This window comes from Pezoporus wallicus, unplaced genomic scaffold (genome assembly GCF_028554395.1).
Source record: "Pezoporus wallicus isolate ANWC-B61680 ecotype Strahan unplaced genomic scaffold, APGP_CSIRO_Pwel_v1 contig_5542, whole genome shotgun sequence".
Lineage (NCBI taxonomy): Eukaryota > Metazoa > Chordata > Aves > Psittaciformes > Psittacidae > Pezoporus > Pezoporus wallicus.
In genome coordinates, this window is record NW_026640165.1 from 72334 (window position 1) to 98053 (window position 25720).

The 25720-nt window shown below is 36.4% G+C and overlaps 2 protein-coding genes across 3 annotated transcripts in view; one reads left to right on the forward strand and one right to left on the reverse strand.

Annotated features, from left to right (window-relative positions):
* The window catches only part of FBXL13 (F-box and leucine rich repeat protein 13), an 84436-nt gene that overhangs the window by 29859 nt on the left and 28857 nt on the right, over window positions 1-25720 (reverse strand). Inside the window, exons 10-13 of the mRNA XM_057417847.1 lie at window positions 14880-14932; window positions 11258-11358; window positions 8036-8162; window positions 598-696 (exon numbers count right to left, since the gene is read on the reverse strand). Of these exons, the coding sequence (XP_057273830.1) occupies window positions 598-696; window positions 8036-8162; window positions 11258-11358; window positions 14880-14932 (380 nt within the window). The remainder of the gene's footprint in view (window positions 1-597; window positions 697-8035; window positions 8163-11257; window positions 11359-14879; window positions 14933-25720) is intronic.
* LRRC17 (leucine rich repeat containing 17) lies at window positions 5623-24550 on the forward strand. 2 transcript variants are annotated; one of them, XM_057417891.1, is made up of 5 exons: window positions 5623-7102; window positions 8009-8095; window positions 17863-18742; window positions 22329-22484; window positions 23702-24550. In XM_057417891.1, exons 3-5 carry the CDS (start codon window positions 17986-17988, stop codon window positions 24103-24105), a joined length of 1317 nt encoding a protein of 438 aa, XP_057273874.1. In that variant the 5' UTR covers window positions 5623-7102; window positions 8009-8095; window positions 17863-17985; the 3' UTR covers window positions 24106-24550. The 2 variants fall into 2 exon arrangements, with proteins under 2 accessions (XP_057273874.1, XP_057273873.1); XM_057417890.1 differs by lacking the exon at window positions 5623-7102 and having other exon boundaries at window positions 7943-8095.

Sequence of the window (25720 nt, forward strand, 5' to 3'; positions counted from 1 at the left end):
AAAGAAAAAGGTGAAATAAAATATTCATATACCTAAGCTGTCATGTAACAAAAGATGAGCAAATATTCCACATATAATACCAAATGTTACAATTTCAAACAAATAGTTACAATCCATTTTAACAGTAAATTCAGCAGTATATAAATTATTGAAATTCTCCATATATTTATTAGGTTTGGGAACACAAGGAAAAGAAGTTAAGTAACTGGAGACATGAAGTATGGCAGACACCTTAGACAGTGATCCAGTTAACAATCACTTTTGCAGAAGCCTGAAAATTCTTTTTTGATGGGCAAAATCAGTAGCAGGATGCTGTTGCCATATATTGTGTTTGCTTTAACGCTGAAAAAGCTGGAAAACTCTCATTTATAAACTGGAAGACCATAATTCAGCCATACCTAAGTAGCAAAAGAAGATAACTATAATATTCTGAAAGTGATTGCAAGTGAGCAAGATAAATACATTTTGGTACCAGATTAAAAAAAAATTTCCTCTTAAATTGTATCTGCATAACTTTCTGTAAAGTCAGTTGAGAGGATAACCCAGCTGCAGCACCACAAAATTGTTCAAAGTACAGACTTATTTTCAGTTTCTTACTTGAATACACCTGTCTGTAAGAGTTGGCATTTGGTTGATCAGCAAATTCTGAATCCCAGTGCAGCCACTGGCAATATTTCTGAAGCCATCAACTGAAATCTAAGTAAGAAACAAAAGAGTTATGTCTTAGCAAGCCTACAGTCAACACCATTTATGGGAGTGGCAATGAATGTCATTGTCACATCCTTCTACATTTGTTTTCCCAACTTTATAAGGGAAAATGGCAGATGCTCAAATCAGGTTTGAAGCAAGGCTGGAATGTAGTAAAATATCTTCACTGTTTTTTTCTAGATCCATGGTAAAATGCATGTTAAACTCAGATGTTTTTTTTATTTTCAGGTTGGGGTGGCCTTTCTTTATAAATTGCTTGAAATATTTTTTGTTGCGTGTCTTGGCCTTCCTTCATAAAGGATTGTGGCACTCTTTGCACTTTTTCCCTTGTGCCGGGGAGTGTCAGCACTAGAGGGGAACTGGCTACATGTCTGTCAAATGTGTTCTGAGGCTTGAAGTGTTCATGCAGGTCCCATGTCCAGATAGGCAGAACATGGTGTTGCTCATGACACACACTGGCACCGTTAGCATTGTGGATGCAAATAAGACACAGTCCAATGTCTTTTAAGCTCAGGATAAGTGTAGCATAAATGTTTTATATACAGTGGGTCTGTAACAGACTGCAAAATGACAGAGAGAAAACCCTTCCATCAAAATAGCTATAAGGAGTATTTTACAGGTAATTTTACATGATGATGTAAAACCTATCAACTACACTCTGTCAGCTGCCTATGTTCAAGGTCAGGTCTGATAAGGTAGAGCTGTGTAACCCTGGATCAGGCTCCTCTGCAAACAGCTATATTTTAACAAGGAGCTGAAGGAAAAAGAGCAAAATCTTGGGAGGCAGGAGGGAAGGTTGCAGGAAAGGATTACACAGAAAGGTAACCATCATGTAATCACAAGGAGGTCAGAGCATGTAGAGCCTGTTGGTGCACCCCAGTGTCTAACACCCCCTCCAACTGAGATGTCTGCTGCACAAAAGGACACCATAACTTTGGGAATGTGGTTGATGTGGGTAACACAGATCTCACCTATCAGCATGGATATGTTGAATTTGCCCACCTCAAATGATTGCAGACCAACCAGTATTAGTGTAGGACTGCTATGTCAAAGGCAATCCTCTTTTCAACTGGTTGTGATCACCAGAAGATAAAACACTGGCATGGAAAGATGGGTCCTAATTCTCATGACAGAATATGAAATTCAGTCGTCCAAATTCTACGGTTTTGTACTCCCTATTGGCATATGTAACATAGGACAATGTTAACTAACTGAAGTTTTCTCAGGCCAAAACCTCCAGTATGTAGAGCAGGGATTAGCTTAAACTGTGAACATCATGCAAGCAGTTGCCAGAGGGAGGTACTGGACATCCTCTGCCGGTCAAGAAGCACTAATTGCTTTAACATGGCATGACTAATTTGTTCAAATAAGAGTTTGCCTAACCCTGCAACAGGCCTCCTCGTTGGCTTTCAAGCAGTGCAGCGACAGAAGACAGCATGTTTCTACAACATGCACCAAGTAGTTTAATATGTTAAAGTGAAACAAATCACTCCCTAGAGTTCAAGAGGTGAATTTCTGGTAACTGAGTCTTGTTCTTGTTCTATATACTACAGAGAGTAAACCATTCCCAAGAGAAGAGAGGGTACGTTACATCATACACTTTGTTGTAATGCATGGTAATAACACTGTTCATTTTAATCTCAACACGATGCCTTTTCAAAAGAAGACTGAGGTTTTCACTCTGCTCAAAAATCAGCCACAGTTTGTTAAGCAGTTCAAGTATGCTTTAGCTGCTGTGACAGTAGTATTCCCCTTTGTAACTGCTGAACAGTTTTGCTATTAAGAAAAAGAGTAACTCTGATCCTAAAGAACAGTCACTCATGCAATATTGAGCTTGTTCAAACTGAAGAAACTTTGTAAGACCCAGTTCAAATTGTAACCAACTGCAGCTTACTCCTATGACTGCTAATCGAAGGAAAGCATGAGGCTTAACAGAGCCTGCTGAGAGCTGCTCTTGGGATTTATTTTTTTTTACCATGAGCACACTGTTAAGAGTACCCATCTAATTTGGTGATCACAGTTACGATACAGAGGTAAGATACCTCATGTCTAGGTACCAAAAAATTCAAATGCAAATATGATAAAATGATGGATCTTGGTTAAATTACATTACTTGTTGTTTTGGCCAAGATTTTAAAAGTGTCACTGAAAAAACCTAAATGCAGAATCAACAGCTTGTTCTGTTAATACATTTTATTTATATTTTTTATATACCTATTACATATATATAATTATAGAAGAGGAACCACAGTTTTGAGGACTTTAAAATCAGGGGAAAATGCTGAATCAAGAAGGTGCTAATAATACTGATGCTATTTTAAAAACAGACTGCAAAAACAGACTGCTTACTCCACTGAGATTAGGAATATAACTGAGGTGTCTATTTTAGACAATTATGAAACCTGGGATCTCTGTATAGCAAAGAGCAAAAAAGACCCCAAGGCAGGTCAGACCTGAAAAAGTCTGATCACCTCTGGGGACCTCTCTCCCTCTCTAATTATTATAGAGATAAATTAAGGTAAGTTTCTAGGTACTACCTTATGTTAGAGGCCTAAAATTAAGTGAAATACCCATTCTCAAAAGGATAGATGGTAGGTAGCAGGTAATCAGATCAAACTCAACAACATTTCTACTTGACAGAAGTAGAATATCTGTTTCTGGAATTCAGTAATGGTTGCACAACGTTACTGCAGTCTGCAGGACTTTTAATCTCTTTGTCTGGAAAAACACTGTTTGCTTAACATAGCCATCTGATACCACAAATAGCAGCAATTCAGTGTTTTCCTCCGTGCAAGCCAAAACCAATTATACTGAAGCAACTAATAATACCCCTGCACAGATTGTTTCAGATTATTTTTTCACTTGAACTGTTTTTTAACTTAAAGCTGGAAAATGGATTTCAGACATCAGGTTGAGAGAGTTTCAGTGCAAAACGTGCATTCAGATATGATTCAATTCAATTAGTCAATATTTAGATGCTGCTGCAATATCATATGTATTTGTCTTATTTTGCTTTATTCCTAAAACAACAAAATCTTAATCCTGAATTTCTTTTCTAAAGCCCCTATGGATTATCTATGAAATTTCTGTCATTATTGAAGATAAGGTGAATAAATACCACATTTTTTGCACATTTTAGTAAACAAATGCTTTCTCAACTTACTTGGACTTTCAGCGTCCAATAGATAGCCTCAAGACTGAACAACTTGACCCAAGAATCAATGTTAGGATACATATGGAATTTAATTTAATACTACATTAGGTAAAATCCCACTTAAATCTCCTTCTTCAAATCAATCATGAGGCAGGATGTTTTGAAGGTTATTATGAGGCTTTGATCCTATAAAGTTCTGCAAAACAGACTTTTCCTTCATGACTCAGTAAGATTATTTTATAAATGTATTATTTAACAGAATCAGAAGTCAATGAAATGATCATATATAAAATATCATTCTTTGTCTGTGATGAGTTTTCAGTTTAATAGGTAAATGACTGATTTGGGGTTTTTTCTTAACTGTACGCTAGCATACTGCTAGTATACTAATTCTGAAATGAAAGTACATCAAAACAACAAAAGCTTGTTTTGTAGGAGCAAACTAGAGCTGATGATTTGTACCTACAGTTTTAGACAATAAATGTTGTCAAATGATGAAATGCTTCTAAGAATGTCAAAAATAATATAATTTCTTTTTTTATAGTTTCTTAATTCCAAAGAATGGGAACACACAGAATTTTTATTCAGGTTTTGAGTTATTTGCCACATGCACAGTACTGCTTTAAAATTCTTTATTTTTCTCTTTTGAACTGATTGTATTTGTGGAATCTACCCTGGAAGGCAGAGTGCTACGTGAAGCACCGAAGAGATTTTGAAGAAACACTATTCTATGATTCGAGTACTGTCAATGCACTGTGAGTGCAGAGACTTGAAATAGAAAGTTCAGAATTGAGGAAGTGTTCTTGTGGTGCACAAGGAGCAATCTTATTTTTCTGTTCTGTGTTTGTCAAGAATGATAAAACAAATCATGACATCCTTTCAGATGTTTGGCTCCATTACACTGATGGTTTGCCTCCACGTGTTATTTTCCTTCTAATTTTCCACTGTCCAAAACCAAAAAGGATTATGTTAACATACTTCTGAATTAGCATATTTCTAAAAATATAGAATACTGCACATGCGACTTAAAGTGTTCTTCAGTTATGTAAGTTTGTACTCAGGAAATGTAAACAATCAGTCCTCTCCTTCAATAAATAAAGAACATGGCTCACATTTTCTCTCCAAGTGATGGCCCCTCTTTAAGAAAGCCAACAGGATGCTGGGTTGCATTAACAAGGACAACACCAGCAGAGATAAAGTCACTATCCCACTCAGCGCTTGTCACGTCACACCTGGAATACTGTGTTCAGTTTCGTCCCCTCTATGCAAAAAAGACGTGGACAGGCTGGAGAGGGTCCAGACAAGCAACAAAGATGATCCAAGGACTGGGAAGCCTGCTATATGAGGAAAGGTTGAGAGAGGTGGGTTTGCTCAGCCTGGAGAAAAGAAGGCTCAGAGGAGATCTTATCCCCATGTTCTAGCATTGAAAGGGTTGCAACGAAGATGATGGAGATTCCCTTTTAAATGAGGAGTCACATGGAAAAAGCCAGGAGTAATGGGCACAAGTTACTCCAGGGGAGATTTGACTGGACACAAGAGGAAAATTTTTCCCAGTGAGAACAATCAGCCATTGGAATAATCTCCCCAGGGAAGTGGTGGATTCCCTAAGGGTGGACACTTTCAAGATGCAGCTGGACAGGATGCTGGGACATCTAGTCTAGGTCATGCTTTGCCCAGAAAGGTTGAACCAGATGATCTTTGAGGTCCCTTCCAACCTGGCATTCTATGATTCCTTTTTGACGCTGCCAAAATGAGATTTCCCCTAATGAAACCAGAGCAGGAGGAACTCAGATTGTGAAAACTGGTGAAGCCTACATGTTTCCCAATAGCTTCTCTGTCGTACCCACAAACACTGAAGGATATCAAGAAATGAAAGGGTCAAGTTTACTATTCCCAATGGCTTGTGATCTCTTACCCAGCTGTTGTAGATGACAGCAATTGATGGACTGTTCAAATAAATTTGGGGCCAGAATAGTTCCAGCCTGAAAACCAGCTATAAATGTTGGCAACACAAAGATTTCTTTCAAAATCTCCATGTTCCTATTTAACTGAAAATATCCTGCACTGAACTGTTCTAGTTACATAATTACAATCTAAAATGTCAGTAAATGGCATGCAATTGCTTTATAAGCTTCTGCCTTTTCATTTTTTTGTCTAATAGCAGAAAATTCTCCACTTACACCATTCAGTTTCAGAAGCAGGACAAAGAAAACTCGTGCTTTCTAGGTAATTCTCTGATAATATCAGTGGTGTAACAGGACACCTTTTAAGCAGGACACAAGAGAATCTCAGTATTTTCATGAAAATACCTTGAAACTCATTAATGAAAATAGTTACCACTCATGCCATAACAACACAACCTCAATTACTGAAATTTTATGCAAAACCAACATGCCTACAATTCATCCATTTTTATTACCATGTATTAATATAACAGTCAAAGGAAATACTGCCTTGTTTTATGACAACAGACTAGAAAATGTGCGCTTAATGCCCAGTTTTCTGCCTAACTATGTTTTAACAGGCTGTTTAAATGCCCTGGCACCCATGCTGCCACTCGTAGAATCATCAGCATAATCACCTGTTTTACAGGTGGGCTTGCAAAACAGCTGTTCAAATCCCACAGTTGTAATAATGGTAATAGTAGAACCCATGTAATAAAACCCTGTGATGTTAAAATGAAGGGAATAATAAAAAAGGAAACATGAAGTAATGGGAATAATACATATTCTGTCCTATAGTACACTTTTAAGCATAATTTAAATGTTTATACTATCGCTTCACTACATTTTTCTAACTTGAAACATTAGCCTTACAGAAGTTCCCTTTGGCTTAGTTCATCCAATGAAGAAGAGAAAAAAAAAGATAATTCTATCTTATTTAAGTGCTTTCTGCAATAGTGATGCAATTTGATGCTCTTTTTGGTTTTAACTGTTTATTCAAGTGCTCGGTCATAGTCATTAAGAACTGGTCCAGAGTTGTGGGGAAACCCAAAATGGAGGAAGCCATGGAATCCCTCTCAGAGCTCTCAAACACACTGGCGAGAAAAACCACTTTCCTCTGGAAAGGGGAGGATTGTGGTTTTCCTAGTTCAATGGTTATCATTTTTCTCTGACTTCTATTAGATCATGCTTTCTAGAGGCAGATCCTCACAGCTCATGATTGCTCTTCTGAACAAGCAGGAATGTTGCTTTTGGAAAAACTAACCAGCTACTGGCATTTTGAAAAAGAAACTCAGAGGTAGGTAGATCTTACCTGTCCTCTAACCTCAGCCCTCATTTCAAATTTCATGCTGTCACCACACAATAGTGTCAGCATGATTCTCAAGAACAAGAAACACTCACAGTGAAGAGCAGTCAGAACAAGCCTGTTGCCCTATCTGCTTTCATCCTTGGTTCTGAAAAGGTTTTGCTAGATGGAAAGTTAACCCGTTGTATTCTTCGGACTACATATCATCTTTATCATTTCACATGTGTTTTGTGATTTGGAGAAAGAAATATATGTGGGAGTCTTTATTAAAAAAGTGGCAGACTTGTATTGCCTTACAGTTTGGCATTTCATATTGCTTTTGTAGTATTTTTCAAGATACAGTGTATGTTTGAAAGCTTCTAAAATCATACCAGATTGTAAAACCTTGGTTTTCTTTAAAAGTTTAGTTGGAGACAAAAATAGTCCAAAACATTAACTATTTTTAGATTGCAGTTATAAATTCTACTTAAATCAATGTACTAAACCAGTATAAAACAGTTACCAAAGTTCACTTTTTAATTATTTATCTTCTCAGGAAATCAAATGCAAATTCATATTTTTCCAGCGCAGAGTGGCTTTTATTTTTTTCAGATCTTAGTAAAACCTGCGCTTTCAAAGCTCCTGATTTAAAATTCTAACTAATGGCATAAAATTGGTCTATTTATGGCTACAAAAAGCAAGCCTTGTTCTCATTATGCAGTAAGTACTAGCTGTTTATAGATCTGACAGTTTGTTGGAAGTGAGCCAAACCTATAGTGCTATTATTCCTCAGTAAAACTTAAACAGCTGTAGTCATGTAATTCAAAACCCTGGAAGTCTGCTGCAGGGCTTGTTCTGCTTCAGTATACCATGAATGCAGGATGCAGCCAGTCATATAAAGGATACTCTTCTTCACAGAATGAAAGAAAGATGTGATCTACAAACCTGAATGCAACCTGAAAGATCCAAATAGATGAGCTTGTGACAGCCTTTTCCAGTGCTCAGGTACAGTAAACCTTTGTCTGTGAATTTTCTGCAGTGAGCTAAACTCAGATGCTGTAAATTGGGGAAGCTGGTTTGCAAATGAAAAAAAAAAACAACCAACAAAAGCAAACAGAGAGCAAATTATTACAGCGATATCTTGCAGAAACAACATAAAACTGTTAAAGTATTCTGAAAACTACTGTAAAGATATTTGATACGAAATAGGATTATCTGAAGTTTGAAAGTCCCTTTCTTCTGCTGCACTTTTCCCTCTGCTGTATTGCAAATTACTGGAGAATAGTACTATCATACAACATATTTCATCATCTGAAAACAGTATCATTTTAAAGTTATATCAAATAACTGCAAAAGCATACTTTTTAAAATGGGATTTTTGTGTGCATACTTTGAAAGTAACAGACTTTTCGGTGTAAGTTTGCTAGACTGTCTTTGCCATTGATTTTGCAAGCAGTGCCTGCTGGAAATGAAAACCAGAACTCTATCAAAGGGCACTAAAAACATAAAAGTACAATTACAGCTTCTCAAGTCATATAATTATTTAGAAGAGAACTATTAAAAGAACACAATGAATTGAAAGAGGTACAAAAGGGAATTATCCAAAAGAAAATCATCCAATGTTAGGTTTTAACCAGTTCTTTTGGAAAACATTTCTTTGTACTAAATGCTAGTTAAAGAAAATAAACTGTATAAGTGGAAAATGTTAATCAACAGCTTTCTGTAAAAGCAAGAATCTATAGTCTGAACATACTTAAGTTTCCGTCTGCAACTTTGGTTTATAACATACTGAAAACTATTCACTTTCATGAACTACATTTCTAACTGAAGTAAATAACAGTTGCCACGAGCACCACAAATGAAAGCATACCGAAAATCAAAACCTAGAAGTAGGACCTACTGCTCTGGTAGACATTTAGTTGTAGGGATATAGTCATACAGTTCTGCAAGTCAGCAAAAGAAGGCATTTTGAAGAAAAATGGGAACACCCACTGGGGAGCTGACTGCTTAAGGAGTGTCATACATTTTTGGAACTCAGTTTATACTTTCAGTATAGGGTAGGGAAACATGCTAACTTGAACTGAGCACAAGACAGAAAAGAAAAATGAACATGCATCAGAACCAGATATTAGAATATAAAGGAATGTGTTTGTGATGTGGGATTTTTTTAATGGAAACATTTAATTCATATTAAATACAGGAATAAAAATACTCTTCTTTGAGAAGCATAAACCTTTTTACATGTTAGTGACATATTCCACACAAATGAGTGGAACTCAGAGATAGTATACTTCCAAAATTATCTGATAAAATAAACAATAAATTAAGAGACTGGGTTTTATACTCTGCTAGCTCTGAGTCTTTTTAAAGTATATGTTGTTACAAGGCTGCCCAACTTAAGCCTTTCTTACTGCATTTTGAAGACTGGGATCACATCCCTGTTTTGTGTTACAATTACATTCTGCAGGAGTTCTGTCATAATGGTTTTTCAATTTTGGCATTAGCAATATCAGGATCATTGTTTTAAAGCAACCTGACAAAATCACTTTCTGATTTTTATTCCTGATAGACAATATTCATGTCTACCATATGCAAGAGAACTCTTCAAAGGGAAATTGCAGCTGACAATCTTGTGTAATACAGAGGTTAAAATGGTTGTATGGAACACTAGGAGAGAATCAAAAATGACCAAACAGTTTTGAGCACATTCAGCCAACACTTCCTTGTTCCTTGTTCCAGTAGTGGACATCTGATATACAATAGCAAACTTCATGTGCAGTATTATGAGATGCAATACTGCCACCTTTAAGAACTTTCCATAGTTACCTTATTACACAGGACTTGTGGAGAGCTAATGCTTTTGAGATGGCATATGAAATGTTCATGAAATTTGTCTGCTATCAACATTTTCACAGGGCACAAACTTTTTGTACATCCCCATCTCAGAAACAATAAGCTTTGCTTTTTTGTCCAAAAATTAATAAAAACACTGGTATCTTACGGGCTTAAATCAGAAGCATCATGTGTGACCGGGAAAATGTTTTATTAGAGAGGTACAAGTTAACTGCAAAATGTATTTTTTCAGTGGAGAATTTTTTTTTTTGTTTCAAAAATTTTATTGCATTGAAAGCTTTGCCTACCCCAGAGAATTCTTTCCTTGGGTACAAGCTATTTACACATCAGCAGAAATGAATGGGTCTGACTTTTGGTGGCAACAGCATGTTCAGGTACCCAGAATAACATAGGCTGATACTACCTATAGAACAGCTGTTCCAAACTTCAACATAAATATAAGGAAATTTAAAAAGACAAAATACCAACCAACACAGATAAAGCACAGATTATGATAAGAATAATATTGATGAAAAAATTAATGGCAAGATTGGACACATTAAAAGGAAAACTTTGCCAAAACAAATGTTAGTAACATGAGGATATATAGACTAAGTAAAATGAAGGTCAAAATGTACCATACAGATGGCAAAGAAAAACATATTTCTGGACTTTGTGGGTGTGCTTTGAAAGGAAGACATCAGTTTTCCTTACAGTAAAGAGAAACAATGTACAGCTATCTTCGAACCTATGTATGTCTTTGTGATGCTGCTACCATGGACCAGCACACCTCTTTTCCTTTATGGCAGCTTTTAATGCAGCAATTCTACCTATCAGGCAGACTTCAAGACTTGTGGAGGGATACACCTAAAACAGTAATGGCAGACCTCTGTAAGAATGTGCATTCTTCACCTTCAGCTCACTGATCTTCCAAATAAGAGCTTGGACTAACTCTTTGTTTTGCAGTTGTCGCACAAGACCTTGGCTCACACAATACACCTACCCACAATCCTCTCTTGCAGAAATAAATTTCTAAGAACATACCTAACTTGCAAACTTCTTGCATCACCACAAAAACTGGACATGCCCAGGAAAATATTGGCTAGCACGTTCTTTTGAAAGTTTCTATAAACCTCTATGAAATATAGAGGGTATTTTTAAATATACCAAAAAAAAGAAGTGCTATCTAAGTCAAATGTATGCGGCATTTTTTTCATTTTGAATAGCAAACAGAATCCTGTAAATCACTCAAAAAGAGTATTTCTACTACAATATGCGTCTAAGTTTCCTGCAAGATTACAACAAACACACTTCCATATTTCTGTTTACTTTTACCTCGGCAATAGTCGTAGCGTTCCATTTGTAATATCTGTACAGGACAGATTTAAATAGAGAAGAGATCTGCAGCCTTCTGATATGACTCTCATCGATTCATCCTGAATGATAATTAAAAATAAAAAATCAAGAATTACATCGAAATTATATTTGTATTGTTATCTTACATTTTTATGCTGAGTAACAAGGGGAAAAAACACGAGTAAGTATCTTTAAATCATCATAAGAATCTCATGATGATTTATGATGACTACCACAGCCATTTTCTTTGGAAGCTTCAAAGTAGAAGACTGAGAGACACATGATGCTACTGTTACTCAACTGAAGTGTGGTAATTTTAACATTCCAGTTCAAGGAGACATGATAAACTACACAGTCCTACAGAACACAGGGGACTTTTCACATGACTGAAGGTTAGCACATTTATATGTTTTGCTGAAACAAGATTCTTGTTAGCTAATCCTGGTATCTAAAACCACTGGTTAATTTTCTCCATGAACTCTGGTACACTTCTCTGACCAGTAGTATCTTTTACAAAAAGCCTTCTGTTTAGTTCTACCCTCTAGGTGGAATATTAGATTTGATTAATTACAAGGCTTCCAATTTTTATTGACCTGCAAAATTGGTACTACCTATATTGTTCTATATATCATTCCATTCTATTCCAATCCATAATGGGAACAAATCTCCTAGTATGAAGAGTGTTTCACAATAAAAGTCAACATAATAGAAAGGCAAAAGGTCAGCACTTATACACAAAAATGTTATAGTTGAGTGTGTATCTCTTGCCATGTCGTGGTCATCTTTCTACTAAAGGATCACCAAGATAGCTGGAAATTCAATACCAATCAGCTTCAAGGAAGAGTTTGTGCTTTGAAGTATATTCCTAAAACAAAGGATTTGAGAGAGGTGACACCAGTAAAAATAGGTATGGAAGAAAACCATAACCTGAAGAGAACAAGTCATAAATGGTGAGAAAGTATTTAGTGAATGGCACAATGGGGAAAACTCTCCATTCCATGTGAAAGCAGCACAACCAGGGGACCATATGAAGTGTCTGAACACAAACACTTGTAACATGGGAATCAACCAGTAAGAATGCACAGGTGCAGAGCAATGCTTCTATTGGGATTCCAGCAATGCAAGGTGTAGTACACATAACTGGAGGGCTGCAATTAGTGTAATGGAATATTTAGGAATGACAGCCCAAGAAGGTGAAGACAAGTTGCAATCTATGCCGTGGAGCATTGCATTGGAGGGTGTCAAGTCAGTTGACATCTAATTTGTAAGGATTAGAGGTTAGACCTATGAGGATTACATTGTGGTAGGTATCTATTTACAGACTGTTTGACCAAGAAAAGAAAGTAGATGAAACCTTTGAGCAGCTGAAGGAAACCTTACAACTGCCTATCCTGGTTACTCATGAGAGACTTTAACCACTCTGATTATCTGCTGGAAGAACAATATTGTTAGGCACAAACAATCCAGGAGACTTTTAGAGTGTCTTGAAGACAATCTCTTGATCCAGGTGACTGACAAGTAGTCTAGGGAACATGTTCTTCTGGGCTTGTTTCACAACAAGGAATATCTGTTCAGGGATATGAAGAAATAGAGTGGTTTTGGTTACTGCAACCATGGAAATGAGAACTTTTTAAAATCCTGAGAGTAGAAAATTGGACAAATTGTAGAAGAACAAGCATATTTTAGCTTGTTTAGGGATCTGCTTAACAGGATCTCATGGTAGACAACCCTGGAAGGCAAAAGGGTCCAGGACAGCTTGTTGATCTTCAAGGCCGAGGTACTGAATGACTTTTTTTGCCTCAGATTTTATTACTAAGGCTGCCCTGCAGGAGCCTACTAGCATTATCTGTGGAAGTGAAGCAATACTATGATAGAAGAAGGTAATGTCAGGGAGCACTTGAGGAAATGGGATGAGAAAGGATGCATCAAAGAGTACTGAGTTGGCTCCAGTCACTGAGAGGCCTTGCTTGTTTTTGAAAGGTCATAATGAACAGACAAGATTCCTTGTGACTGGAAGATAGGAAATGACACACCAATTTACAGGAAATAGAAGAAGGAGGATCCAGGAAATTACAGGCCAGTCAGCCTCACCTAAGTCCTTAGGAAGGTTATGTATCAAATCCTTCTTGAAGCCCTGTCCAAGGAAGATGAAAAAGTAATAGTGAAGAGCCAGCAAGGATTTATGAAGGGTAAAGCATTCCTCACTAATGTGATAGTTTTCTATGATGAAATTACTGGATCTATGGAGAAAATGCAGCTGTTGAGTCTTGAATTCAGCAAATTAAATAAAGGCTGGATCAGTGGACTTCAAGGTGAGTGAAATTTGTCTGGATTGCCAGGCCTAAGGGCTGTCACTAGTGGTGCTAGAGTCCCATTGGTGGCTTGTAGCAACTGGCATCCCTCAAGGGTCAATATGGGGGCCAATACTATTAAATGTCTTTATAAATATTTTGGATGATAGGAAACGAGTATATTCTCAGCAAATTCACAAATTATTCCAATCTGGGGGAAGAGTCAATGCACTGGAGACTAAAACTGCTATTCAGAGAGATTTAGTCTGGAAAAATGGGCTAATGGAAACCTCATGAAGTTCAACAAAGGCAAATGCAGAAGTCCTGCATCTGGGTTAGAATAACCCTGTGCATCAGTAGTCTAGACACTGGTCAGAAAGCAGCTATCAAACACACTGACCTGAAAGTGCTGGTCAGTAATCATTTCAGTGTATGTCAACTGTGTGTCCTTTCAAGAAAGGACCAACTGCATACTAGGCTGTATTGGCAAGAATGAAACCAGCAAGTCCCTACCATCCCACGAACGAGGCCCTGACACCACCTAGGGATGTGCTTGCTGGTACATATCAAATGTATATGAGCAAGCAAACAGAATAGACAGTTATGAAAGTGTTTGAGTCTTTACAAAGCCCTGGCCCACTTTAACTTATTGTCTTCTTTCAGGAGCAACAGAATCAAGGATCAAAAAAATCATTGAGAAGCGTACAACCTCTGAATATTACACTGTAATTATAATATTATATAGCAGAGTCAAACATCATTTTTCCATCAGAGAAAGGTAATTGAAAAACATTAAAGAAAATTAATGGAAGTGCAATAAAACTGAAAATGCTAAAGGAAAAAGAACAGACAACTATATAGTGATGATGGTGATTGCATACTTAGATACCTTTCAAATAAAGGCTCTCACAAATATCTAAAAATATAGTGAGAATTTTTTAGAGCCTATGTGTATTACTGAGTGAAGGAATAAAGGAACCCGAAAACAATATAGGATTGAAATGTATAGTTGTTGCCAACTCCAAACTTAAAACACAAAAAAACCCCCACCCCAGACTGGTAAAGTTTTGGAGCATGTTTATTAAAATTAATTGAGATTGAATATATCAATTTGTATTAGAACTGTAGAAAACAAATGAGAACTTCACTGAGTATCTCTGAATCCTACTGAATTCCATTTTCAAAGTACTTGAGAACACAACTCTCTACTTTCTATCAGGAAGATATGTGTGTCCAAATAAACACAGCTCTTTAGAAATCCTCCTTCTCATTAGAAATTAGAGTTCATGAGAAAGGTCTGAAGTACTTACATTTAATCCCTGGCATTCAGAGAGATTTAAGCCTTGCAAATTCTTACATGCACCTAAAAATAATAAAAAAGTGAATAATAAGAGTGAACAGTTCAAATTCTCAGTGTACAACACAAACATAAGAATTCATACTACAGATTCAGTCCATCAAGGCCTCCCTTAAACCACAACCACAGCAGATTACTGAGAAGCACCAAAAAAACCCCAAAAGCAGAATATAAGGTTGGAGAAAGCTGTCCTGAGGAAATGTCTATTCTTACACTCCATCAATGAATGGCACACTCAGGAGCCAAGCTGTTTTCAGTCTTATGTTACCAAAGGACCAGAAAGCTACCTGATTAAGCAATCTGATGTTAGGAAATGCCAGAGTTGAGTTTTCCATATAGGTTTATGAGGTGGTGCCATTAGACCAATTGTAGGAAAAGCCCTGCTCATCTTCTGCAGGTATTGAATTTCAGAGAATTTAACTGCCTGAGACAGTCTCTTCTCTGTGCATATAATCATTATTTTTAGAAACTCTTATTTTGCAGAGACTGCTGCAATTCTAACAAAATAATGAAAGATAGATGCCTGACACTAGAAAAAACACACATCCTTTCAGCCACTCTTCTGCCAAATTTTGAGTCTATTCTCCAAGTAAAAGATGCAAAAACCCTTATTAAACATAGTAATACCTTTTGCCTTAATCTAATCTTCAAAATAACTGATCTGTTTAAACTGAAATGATCAAAATAGGCCTGATATACAGATGCCTGATATGGAAAATGCTATATGAAAGGTTTATACAGTGAAAATAAATATATTTTAAAAATATTTAAAAACACATTTTCATATGGTAAGAAAAATTACATGTTTTCAACTGCAATAAGCATTAGTACAACAATAGATCTGTATGATGTTTTCTACAGGGACTGTGGCTTCACTGATATCCTGTAACTCTGTCTAACTCAGTGCCTTTTTGAGGAGTAGGACAATACTGAGAGGGACTGCGCATCTGAAAAGAACCTAACCAATCAAAATCATCCTTAAGGCTGCTAAGCCACAGAAATTACATAGCTCTTACATGTTTTTTTTTTGCCCCAGAACTAGAAAAGACAGTTATAATTTTACATGTGAATGCGTACATGCTACTAAAAGCAGTTGCTAATTTTGGTATTATAGCTGAATATATTTTAGTTAGCAGGCAGAAATGTAATACTAGTAAAACAATCCGGACTCAGGAGATGGAAAGGAAGAGGAAGGAATTTTCCTATAATTTTTTATTACCTTTCCTACCCCAAGTTCTTTTTCTATTTCCTAGCTCTGCTGGATAGAATGAGCTATCACATTACCAGAACAATTAACAGTTCAAAACAACACAGAGGATCCCAGTTAAGATTCAAGTTATTAAAACACATAATCAATTTACACTGACTAGCATATAGCTGCCAAAAAGTTACATATAAAATGCAATTTTTCATGTAAGGGATAAAGTTGTTTATGCAAACACTCATTCGCACTGACATTCAAACCAACAGAGACTGAATGAAGATAGACAGCTGGTAACAACAGGAACAAAATGGAGAAACCAATCAATGAGTTTTCAAAGGTAATAATGGGAACCAGCCACTTGGATTAGAGGGATGCAGCAACAGGTGTAGACAAGACTGCTCCATTTGTCTAATAACTGCACAAATACCAAGAACTCTCTATAGCTGAGATATGGTTTAAATTTATCTACCAATTTCTTTTAAAATTAAAAATCTCTTTGCTTTCAAAAGTATTTTACCTGATATTAGTTCGTTTACTGTGCCACCTTTCCTCCAGACAAAAAACAAGTTTTTTGAGCCCAGATCAACAGTGTTTAGAAACAGTACATCTGTGCAATGATCTGCACTCAAGATCAATACCTTGCCAGGTGCAAAGGTCCACAATCATAGAGAAAAATTAACTAAGTAGTTACTCCAAACAGTATGATGTTCTCATTGAAGAATGAGAAAAAAGTTTCAGAAGGGATGATACTGATTAGCAAAAGAAATTTGTGAGTTTGAAAATAGTTAGAAAATACAGCAAGCTGAGGGGTTAAAATGATTTTAAGGAAAGATGACCTTATGGCCAAACTTCACTGAAGATGAAGGAAAATGGCAATACACAGGAGTACTATGGGAAATTCAGGAGGGAACACAGGCTGAAAAATTACTAAAAATACTGAGGCATTTTAGACTCGATTGTGGGCAGCAGTCCTTTTCTTCCCCTAATAATAATTCCTCAAGACTGTGTTTAGCTTTCGTAGAAAGCTGGAAGCTCCTGGCTTACCACTCTGTACTGTTCCTCCTTAGGTGGACAGACCTGCAACTGGTTTAAAGCACACCATGGCCATGACCACCAAGTTCTCTTCTGCACTCTGCCTACACTCAGATGACATATAACCTGATAAGCTCTTCTTGTGGTCTTTCTGAGACAACTTTCTCTACCTGACATGGGCCATAAGAGACATTTGGTAGTAAGCAGGGCTAGTAAATTTGTATGGTAAATACATAAATGGTAAATTTGGGCTCAACCTGAAAACGAGACTGCATTTGAGCATAGTCTATAACTGAGAAGTTGATAGGCACTAGATGTGTTCCAGTGGGTCGACATTCAGAAAGCTGGAAAGTATCAGCTTCAAGGTCCTCTTTCAAGCTCATTTTCCAAGATGAACTTAAATACAAAGAAGATTCAGCCTGATGTTATTTTCCTGAATACATGAGAACCTTTTAATAAAGATCAGTTAGAAATGGGTCCATATAGTTTCCCATGTTTAATAAAAATGAATAACAATAAACTAGAGACAGTAAAAAACAGCAACACAAAAAAAAAAAAAAAGAGATAGGACATTAAATGTTCAAAGTATTTGTGAAGCTCCAAGTAGTGTGATGATTATTTGACCGAATACTGTATATTATGTTCAAGCCTCTACGAAAATGCCTGTTTCATCTGGTGTAATGTTTTACTTCTCTTCCAGCACAGGGATCCCACATACTCCAGCTGTGTCTCCTCAGATCTGTACAACACTGATTAAGATTATCCAAAAATTTCAACCGTTACAGCTGTCACAGAAAATAGCTGGGGCCAGTTGAATGTCAGGATGCAAGTAGTTACTATTATACTACTACTACTTCTTTGTAAAGCATCTGACAGTAGGAAGACAAGGATTAGGAGTTTGAGAAACAATGAAAGGGAAAACATCTTACGGAGAGCATCTAGCACTGTTAAGCGCAATGCCCAAGGCCTACCGTGTGATATATACACTTATCTTCATGAGAAATACCTAGATTGTCAGGAAAGAAAATTGATTTTTGTGGCACCTGATTGGCCAGAGGATTTAAAACACATGCTGCTAGCAAGAAACAGGATTCGTAAACTGAAGAACAACATGTTTTCCAAGTACAAAGCACTGAAAAGTCTGGATTTACAACAGAATGATATATCAAAAATTGAGAGCGAGGCTTTTTTCGGTTTGGATAAACTCACCACACTCTTACTTCAGCATAACCAAATTAAGAGTTTATCTGAGGAGATTTTTGTTTATACACCCAGTCTAAACTACCTACGTCTTTATGATAATCCCTGGCATTGCAACTGTGAACTAGAAGCTCTTGTTACAATGCTGCAGGTTCCAGCAAACAGGAATTTGGGAAATTATGCCAAGTGTGTGCATCCAATAGGACTGAAAAATCAAAAGCTAAAGCAGATAAGAGCTGAACAGCTATGTAGTGAAGAAACCAGGCAGGACCCCCAAAATATAAAACGGGAAAAGCCTGAAGCTGCCAAACCAGAATTTGATTCCGCTTCATGCCACATGTATGTGTTTCCTGTACCAACTCTCAACTGCAGAAGAAAAGGTTTGTATCTGTCTTTATAACTGAAATAATGATTTTAATATTCTTTAATATTCTTGCTCCTTTACTACATTTATTCACATACTATTTACAGCAAATTAATATAGAACTAGTACCCACATTACTTTAAGTACTTCTGTTGTTTTTTTCTCATAACTACAGTCAACAAGTAGGAGTTCTTTCTGCATGCTACCTCTACTCTGCCACCCTGACTCCACAGATATCCTTTAGTGCTCTGGTATAAGACATCAAACAAAAGTCAACAGGAATAAAATTAAGAACACACTTACTGAAGGACCAGCACCTCACAAGTTACCAGTACCTCATAAGTCTGATTTTACAACTATAAACATACTAATTAAATTACAGCTGTGCTGAAATTATTGCACAGATAGAGAAAAGCAGTGTCTTTTCTTCTTTCCAGTGTACAAACCCAAACAACTTTGACAGAAGTGATCTGTGAAACAGGACTGGAGCAGCCAGCTGTTCTTACAGTGCCAAAAGGAACCTGGCTGCAAAGGAGAGCTATTGCATCCTCACATTTTCTGTGCAAGATTTCTTCTACTAAGGGAAGAAATTGTATGATTTTGTTCATAAAGAAATACTTCCCCTATGTGCTTCTTCCCAGCACCCAGCAAACATTTCAAAATTGAAGTGCCTTCAAGAAATGTTTTTCAAACACTCGGATCCATTCCATTTCTAAATCCTTCTCAGGCTCTTAAAAGCCACAGTTAAGCCTTCAGGGTAGACCAGATGGGGCACAACTCAACAAAAAAGTGTACATTTATTCATCTTTTATTTCCCACACTTTATCCCATGATAAAACAAAGCAAACAATCAAATATTGAGAAAAGACTCATTCTTTAACATTACAAATCTGAAATAAAAAGCATTACTAGAAGTAGCCAAAACTGGGAGTTTTTTTTCCCAAGTTTTGCAAAGCATAGTCTGCAATACCGAATCACTGCACTATGGTTTGCCCACTTGTATCTTGTGTTGTGTTTGCTAAACTTCTGTTTGCTTGAACAGTGACTTCAATTTCTGTAACTACTCTGTGCACCCTTACTCTTGGGCCTTAATGCCAGCGCCAAGCACAGAAATCAGTATAAGGTGACAATACCTAAATATAAAGATTTAACAATTTCAGTATTTGATTTCATGGTTTATCTACTACGTATGGCATAAAAAATGGTCCACATTTTTACTTTTTTCCACCTTTTAAATTCCTTTCTTCTTCCTATGACTCGCTTTTCTCTATGTCTTACCAGGCATCTTTCTCATTAATATTTTATGCTTTTTTAAGTGGCTAACATTAACTAATTTCTGAATATTCCCATAACCATACCTTTCCTTGTAAATAGGATCTTAATTATTCGATTATAGATTGCAATCTTAATTATCCTTCATAAAATCTAAATTATATCATTATTACCTTACATCTCCACTAAACCGTGCTACTGAACAGAAACCAAGCACATATTAAAATCTTAATAGAAGAGAAGGCTGACCTTCTGGCTCTCCCCATCTAGTGATGTCAAAGAGATGAGCTGAACACATGAATATTTTCAAAAAGATTCAGCAAGAAAAATGTTACTTTTTTCAGTAAGTTCACAGAAATATTCAATGTGGTCTGCTCTTTATGGGAGTTTCACAGGCTTTTATGGTATTTTTTAAAAACCTGTTTGCTGTCTTAAGTATTAATAATGAAGGAATAATGTTACATCAAGCTCTACATGAGTGAACTAGACTACATGAGGGTACAGGAACTCCCTCCATCAGGTCAAGAAGTCCAGCCCAGGACTTCCTGAATGTCTAGCACAGAAACATTGAGTACATTCAATATTCTATAGTAAGTATCAGATCTACTGTGCATACTCTTGACAGCTGGATGCAAATACCCCACGGATATTTAGGATTTCTGAACATAACGTAATCTTTGATGAGAGCACTGTACTTCCTTTGCATATGATTACTGTGCAGCAGATGCACAATTTCATTGGATTTTTCATTAGAAATACGAGTATAATCCATATTAACAAGATTTCAGAGTCAGAAAAAAGGTGTATCAGTTTCCCAACCTGTAAGATAACATGAAAAGCTGCAATTCATTATTCCCTTACGATGGAGGGAATGAAGTGACAAGCAGTGTACCAGAACAATGCATCTCTAAGGAGATAAAACAGGCCATCAGCTTTCAGTTTATGTCAGAGAGCTCACGAAAGAAACATCTTAAAAATACATATAACCATGTGTATGTTCTCCTTTTTGAAGAACTTGTTTATATTCCATCAGACCAGTGATACACACCAGATCTTTCAGTACTTCAGAATGAATCTTACGTCTTTTATTCTGTTTTACCAAAAAAAAAGCAACAAAAGTTGGATACAGAAGTCATTTCTGTTTGCTTTTCCGCAAAAGAATTAGTATTTGCAAGAACAGCTGAAAAAATCTGCTTTCTAGTACTGACAAACTCTCAAAGTCTCAAATTCAAGCATAATTTTCATTCATTTGCTGATAAGTAGGCCCTGAAACTTTGACATCTGCACTAGCAGGAAGCACTCCAACCAGAGCAGGCTGGAGTAGTTATAACATTTATGTGTTTAGAATACCAAAGCTCTGCTCAGAATCAAATACGAGTCAGGAAGACTCTGACATGCTGCTTTAGACATCTACAGAACTTTAGAAGTACACTGACAGCAAGGATTTCAGCACAGATCCAGGAGCTACTTGCTTTCAGTCAGAGATGGTCAAATAAGAGATAACAATCATTTTCTTGTAGCAACAGCCAGGATTATAACCCCCATTAAGTAAACATAATCCTAGAGATTAAGTTTATTAACATTATCCTGTGAAGATTCAAACCACAGTCTGCACTTCTCAAGAATGTGCCCTTACTACTAGACGAGAAGCTATTCTTCCTGTAACTCTTGCAAGGAGCAAGGAACATTATAAGGATACGCACACAGTCCTTGGATACTTTGGTAGGGAGAACTAGATAGAATGACACTATGCTACCTGTAAGTATTGTAACAAATATAAAGTCTTCAATATTACTAAAACACTCCATACAGTAACTACAGAACTATGAATATTACTATATTTTAATTGCTGATACAATTTTAGAACATTTTACCTTTTGGCAACATAGAACAAAGGATGTAAGACAGCACACTATCATTTGATCATGGAAGAACCAATGAACATTTACCAAGGAACATTTTTTAATATAATTACTCTGATTTCTTTTCTTTAAATAATCAAGCCCTTAACACATGCTTTTTATTAGTATAGTATTTTCACTACTCACCCTACTCCTATGTGAAAGAATAGTACAGTTCTGTTAGAATAAAAATATAAACCGCAGAGGCTTTACTATAAGCACTACTGAAGAGTGCAATTTACAGATGAAATGTAAATATACAAGTGAACAAAGCAAAGAAATTCAGAAGTTGAAGAAACATGTCGACACTACTATTGAGGATAAAAAGGAGAAAACAAGAAGCAATGCTAGACTGACAAAATTCTGTGGTACCTAAGCAGAAAGAATAATCTGAAGCTAACAGTTGTTTCCTTTTCATTTTTTTTTAAGATTTAAAGAAAGTTCCAGGTAACATACCTCCAGATATAGTTAAACTTGATTTGTCCAGCAACAAAATTAGACAACTACGAGCCAAAGAGTTTGATGATGTCAGTGAACTGAAGATATTAAACCTAAATGGTAATGGAATAGCCTACATTGATCCTGGTAAGAATAATTTAAAACAGTCATTAAAAAGTGATTGGTGTTATTAAATTTAAACTTTAATAATGTCTATCAGATATAAATGTGGGGGAAAAGGATTTTAAATTTGAGAAACTGGTTCAAATTTTACCTTTTGTACCACTCAATTCATAGAGTAAAGGTTTGCACTGAAATGTATTCATCATGGAAGTCAATGAAGAGACACTGATTTCAGCTGCCCTTTCTTAACACTAAACCAAGCAAGTGCAAAATTTAATTGTGCAGACTGAAGGCTAATCACTTCCCAAAATGCGAAAGAGCTGAATGATGTTTTCAATATCTTTGCTGAATCTAAGAAAACTTGTCACATAATGAGGCTGCTTTTAAATTATATTGGACAATAAAGTAAAAGACAAAGGAAAAGTATTTAAACACTTTTGGGTTAAAAATCACAACATATAATTGCTCATAATTTATACATTATTAGAACTCAAATGGCCTTGTTGGCAGTTTGCTTATAGCCTATGTGTATTCAGTTTTTCATTATGAAAGCAGACACAAGGAGACAGGTAGAAGTATGAAGCAAAAAGAGCCTTCTCTAGTAGCATTTTGGCAGTTAAACAACAGTAGCAATCAGTACACTGGTACTTACAAGGTTTAACATTACAGGTAGTTGATTTACTTAAATTAAGACTTCCACCATTAAATGAAATGGTATATTTGCAAAAAGTATGAACTGCTCTTTGAAATGTGACTCAGAAGCTTTATTATGAAGCTCTATGTTATTATCTTCCATATCTTAAAACACTAATTTAAAGGTTCTACGCACACACACAAATACACATGTACATACAAACGCTATTAGCCCTGCACATTAGTACATAATAAATTCCCATATTTCTACTGTATCACAGCAATAACAGTTGACTTCTATGAGCAAATAAAACATTCATTCACCTTCACTGTATCTATTCCATACTCATGCATGCCCATTAAGAATATTATAACCTTACCAGCAATACAACTCCCCTAATGTCAATATATTTATACCAATACCTCACTTCTCAAGGTTCAAGACATATTTTAAAGTTCAGAGTTTGGAAAGTCTGTTTTTGCAGCCTTCAGCCCCTCCCAAATTAATAAATGTATAATTACGAAAATGTTTCTCCTGTTGCAGGTATGCATGGGTTTTTTCTAACTTGCTTTTATGAGGTCCCAATAACCATTTTTCTATTGACTAGCTGCTTTCTCAGGCCTCAATAACTTAGAGGAGCTGGATCTATCAAACAACAGCTTGCAGAATTTTGAATATGGAGTACTGGAAGATCTTTACTTTCTAAAAATACTGTGGCTGAGAGACAACCCTTGGAGATGTGATTACAACATTCATTATCTGTTCTACTGGTTGAAGCATCACTACAATGTTCACTACAATGGCCTCGAATGCAAAATGCCTGAGGAATACAAAGGATGGTCTGTCGGAAAATATGTTCGAAGTTATTATGAGGAATGCCCAAAAGACAAGCTGCCCATTTATCCAGAAACTTTTGATCTGGACAAAGATGATGAGGAATGGGAGCGACACAAAGAACAATCGGTTCAAACAGTAAAGAAGCATGGTGTAATTGTCACTGTGATAGGCTAACAAGGGAATCCTTCCTTTCTTTTTTTTAGTACATTCAAATATTTGATACTCTGACAAAGAAAAACATGCTGTTTACATTTTTTGTTAATTGTACTGATTCTTTGTAGGACTATCTGCCTACAAAGATTTCTGTTTATTGCAGTTAATTACAGAATGGCATTAGTTACACAGCATCCTTCATCAAGTAATTGTTTCTGACCATTTGGTCTGGACATTCTTGTGAAATATTTTGGCAAGTATTTGAAACTATATGGTAGAAATCGATAGACACAAATGTACATAGTGTGGTGGGGAGGAGCTGTCTTATGCATGAACACAGCTTTTGTGCTGTCACGGAACTTGCTGCAGGATTGTGACCAAGACACATTTTTCCTGAATGTGTTGTCAGTCCTTTGTATCTATCACTTTCCAGAAGTATTCCCAGAAAACATTTCTAAGATTTTTGTATCAGCTTCCTGTTGTTTTACTGTATACAAAAAAATCAATCTGAAGAATAATTTTAAATACAGTTCTAGAAAAACACAAATAGCAGTCTTTATACTGATTAGGATTCAAACCCGGAAGCTGGGTTCTACCTGCTGATTTACCAGTGTTTCTGTTCAGTTTTGAGTGAGTAACTCAGCATCTGCCTCTTCTGTACCCGATCTGCCTGAAAGCCATGAGCAGCCAAGACATGGTTGGTTCCCAAGCCCTAGCTCAACATGCTCACATTTGCCTTGTTCAGTACGTAGAGCTGAAGTCTTTCTAGGAAGCATTTCAGGTTGTCATGTCAGTTTGACATAGATTACACGACATCACTTTAAAAAAGACCATGTGAATATTGCTGTAGCCTACATCCCACATGCCAGTGCCCATCCACACTGCAGGTAAGTAGCTATGCGTTTGAGTGCGCACTAAAAGTGCAGGAAATTCCCAAAGTCTGCCCTTCCACCCAGCTCATTTGTAAAATGTGCATTATAGCACCTCCTTATCACACAACTGCCTATGTGAATATACATTCATTACAAACTGTGATTAGTCTAATGCTATGATAACTGAGACATACAAATGCCTCAGCTAAGTAGACAATATCCCTAAAGATAAAATTTGTTGCTATATAATATAGTGGCTGAAAGTTCTTTTTAGACAAAAAAGGGTTTCTACTGAAAGACTGTTCCTAGTTTTTAAATAATAGCTCTGTTTTTTTTTCAATTTCTGCATCAGTTAATATTGAACTAGCAGAACTAGTGCCTCTTATAACAGATATTATAAACCCTTTTTTACACATGGAAAGGAAAAGTAATTACCCAAGCTCACATGGAGGGCAAGAAGATGCTGGTTTACAACCCGGCTTACAACTTCAGTATTCCCAGCTCAAACCCAAGACCAATCTCCTGCTCTTAGACGAGTAAGAAATACCTAAGTGCAGGTTAGAGAAGCAGGGCCAAAACTTTAAATATCTGTTGACTACCACGGAAGAAGTTCTGGAACACTTCAGGGAGAAAATTTGCTCCTTTAAAGATATGCACAAAATTATGGCATTGTGGTTTTCCCTGGTGCTTTAGCCACAAGCCCAAAAGGTCACCCATTTTGTTTTAGAAGTGCAATACAAAGCACACAGTGCTTCTATGCTAAC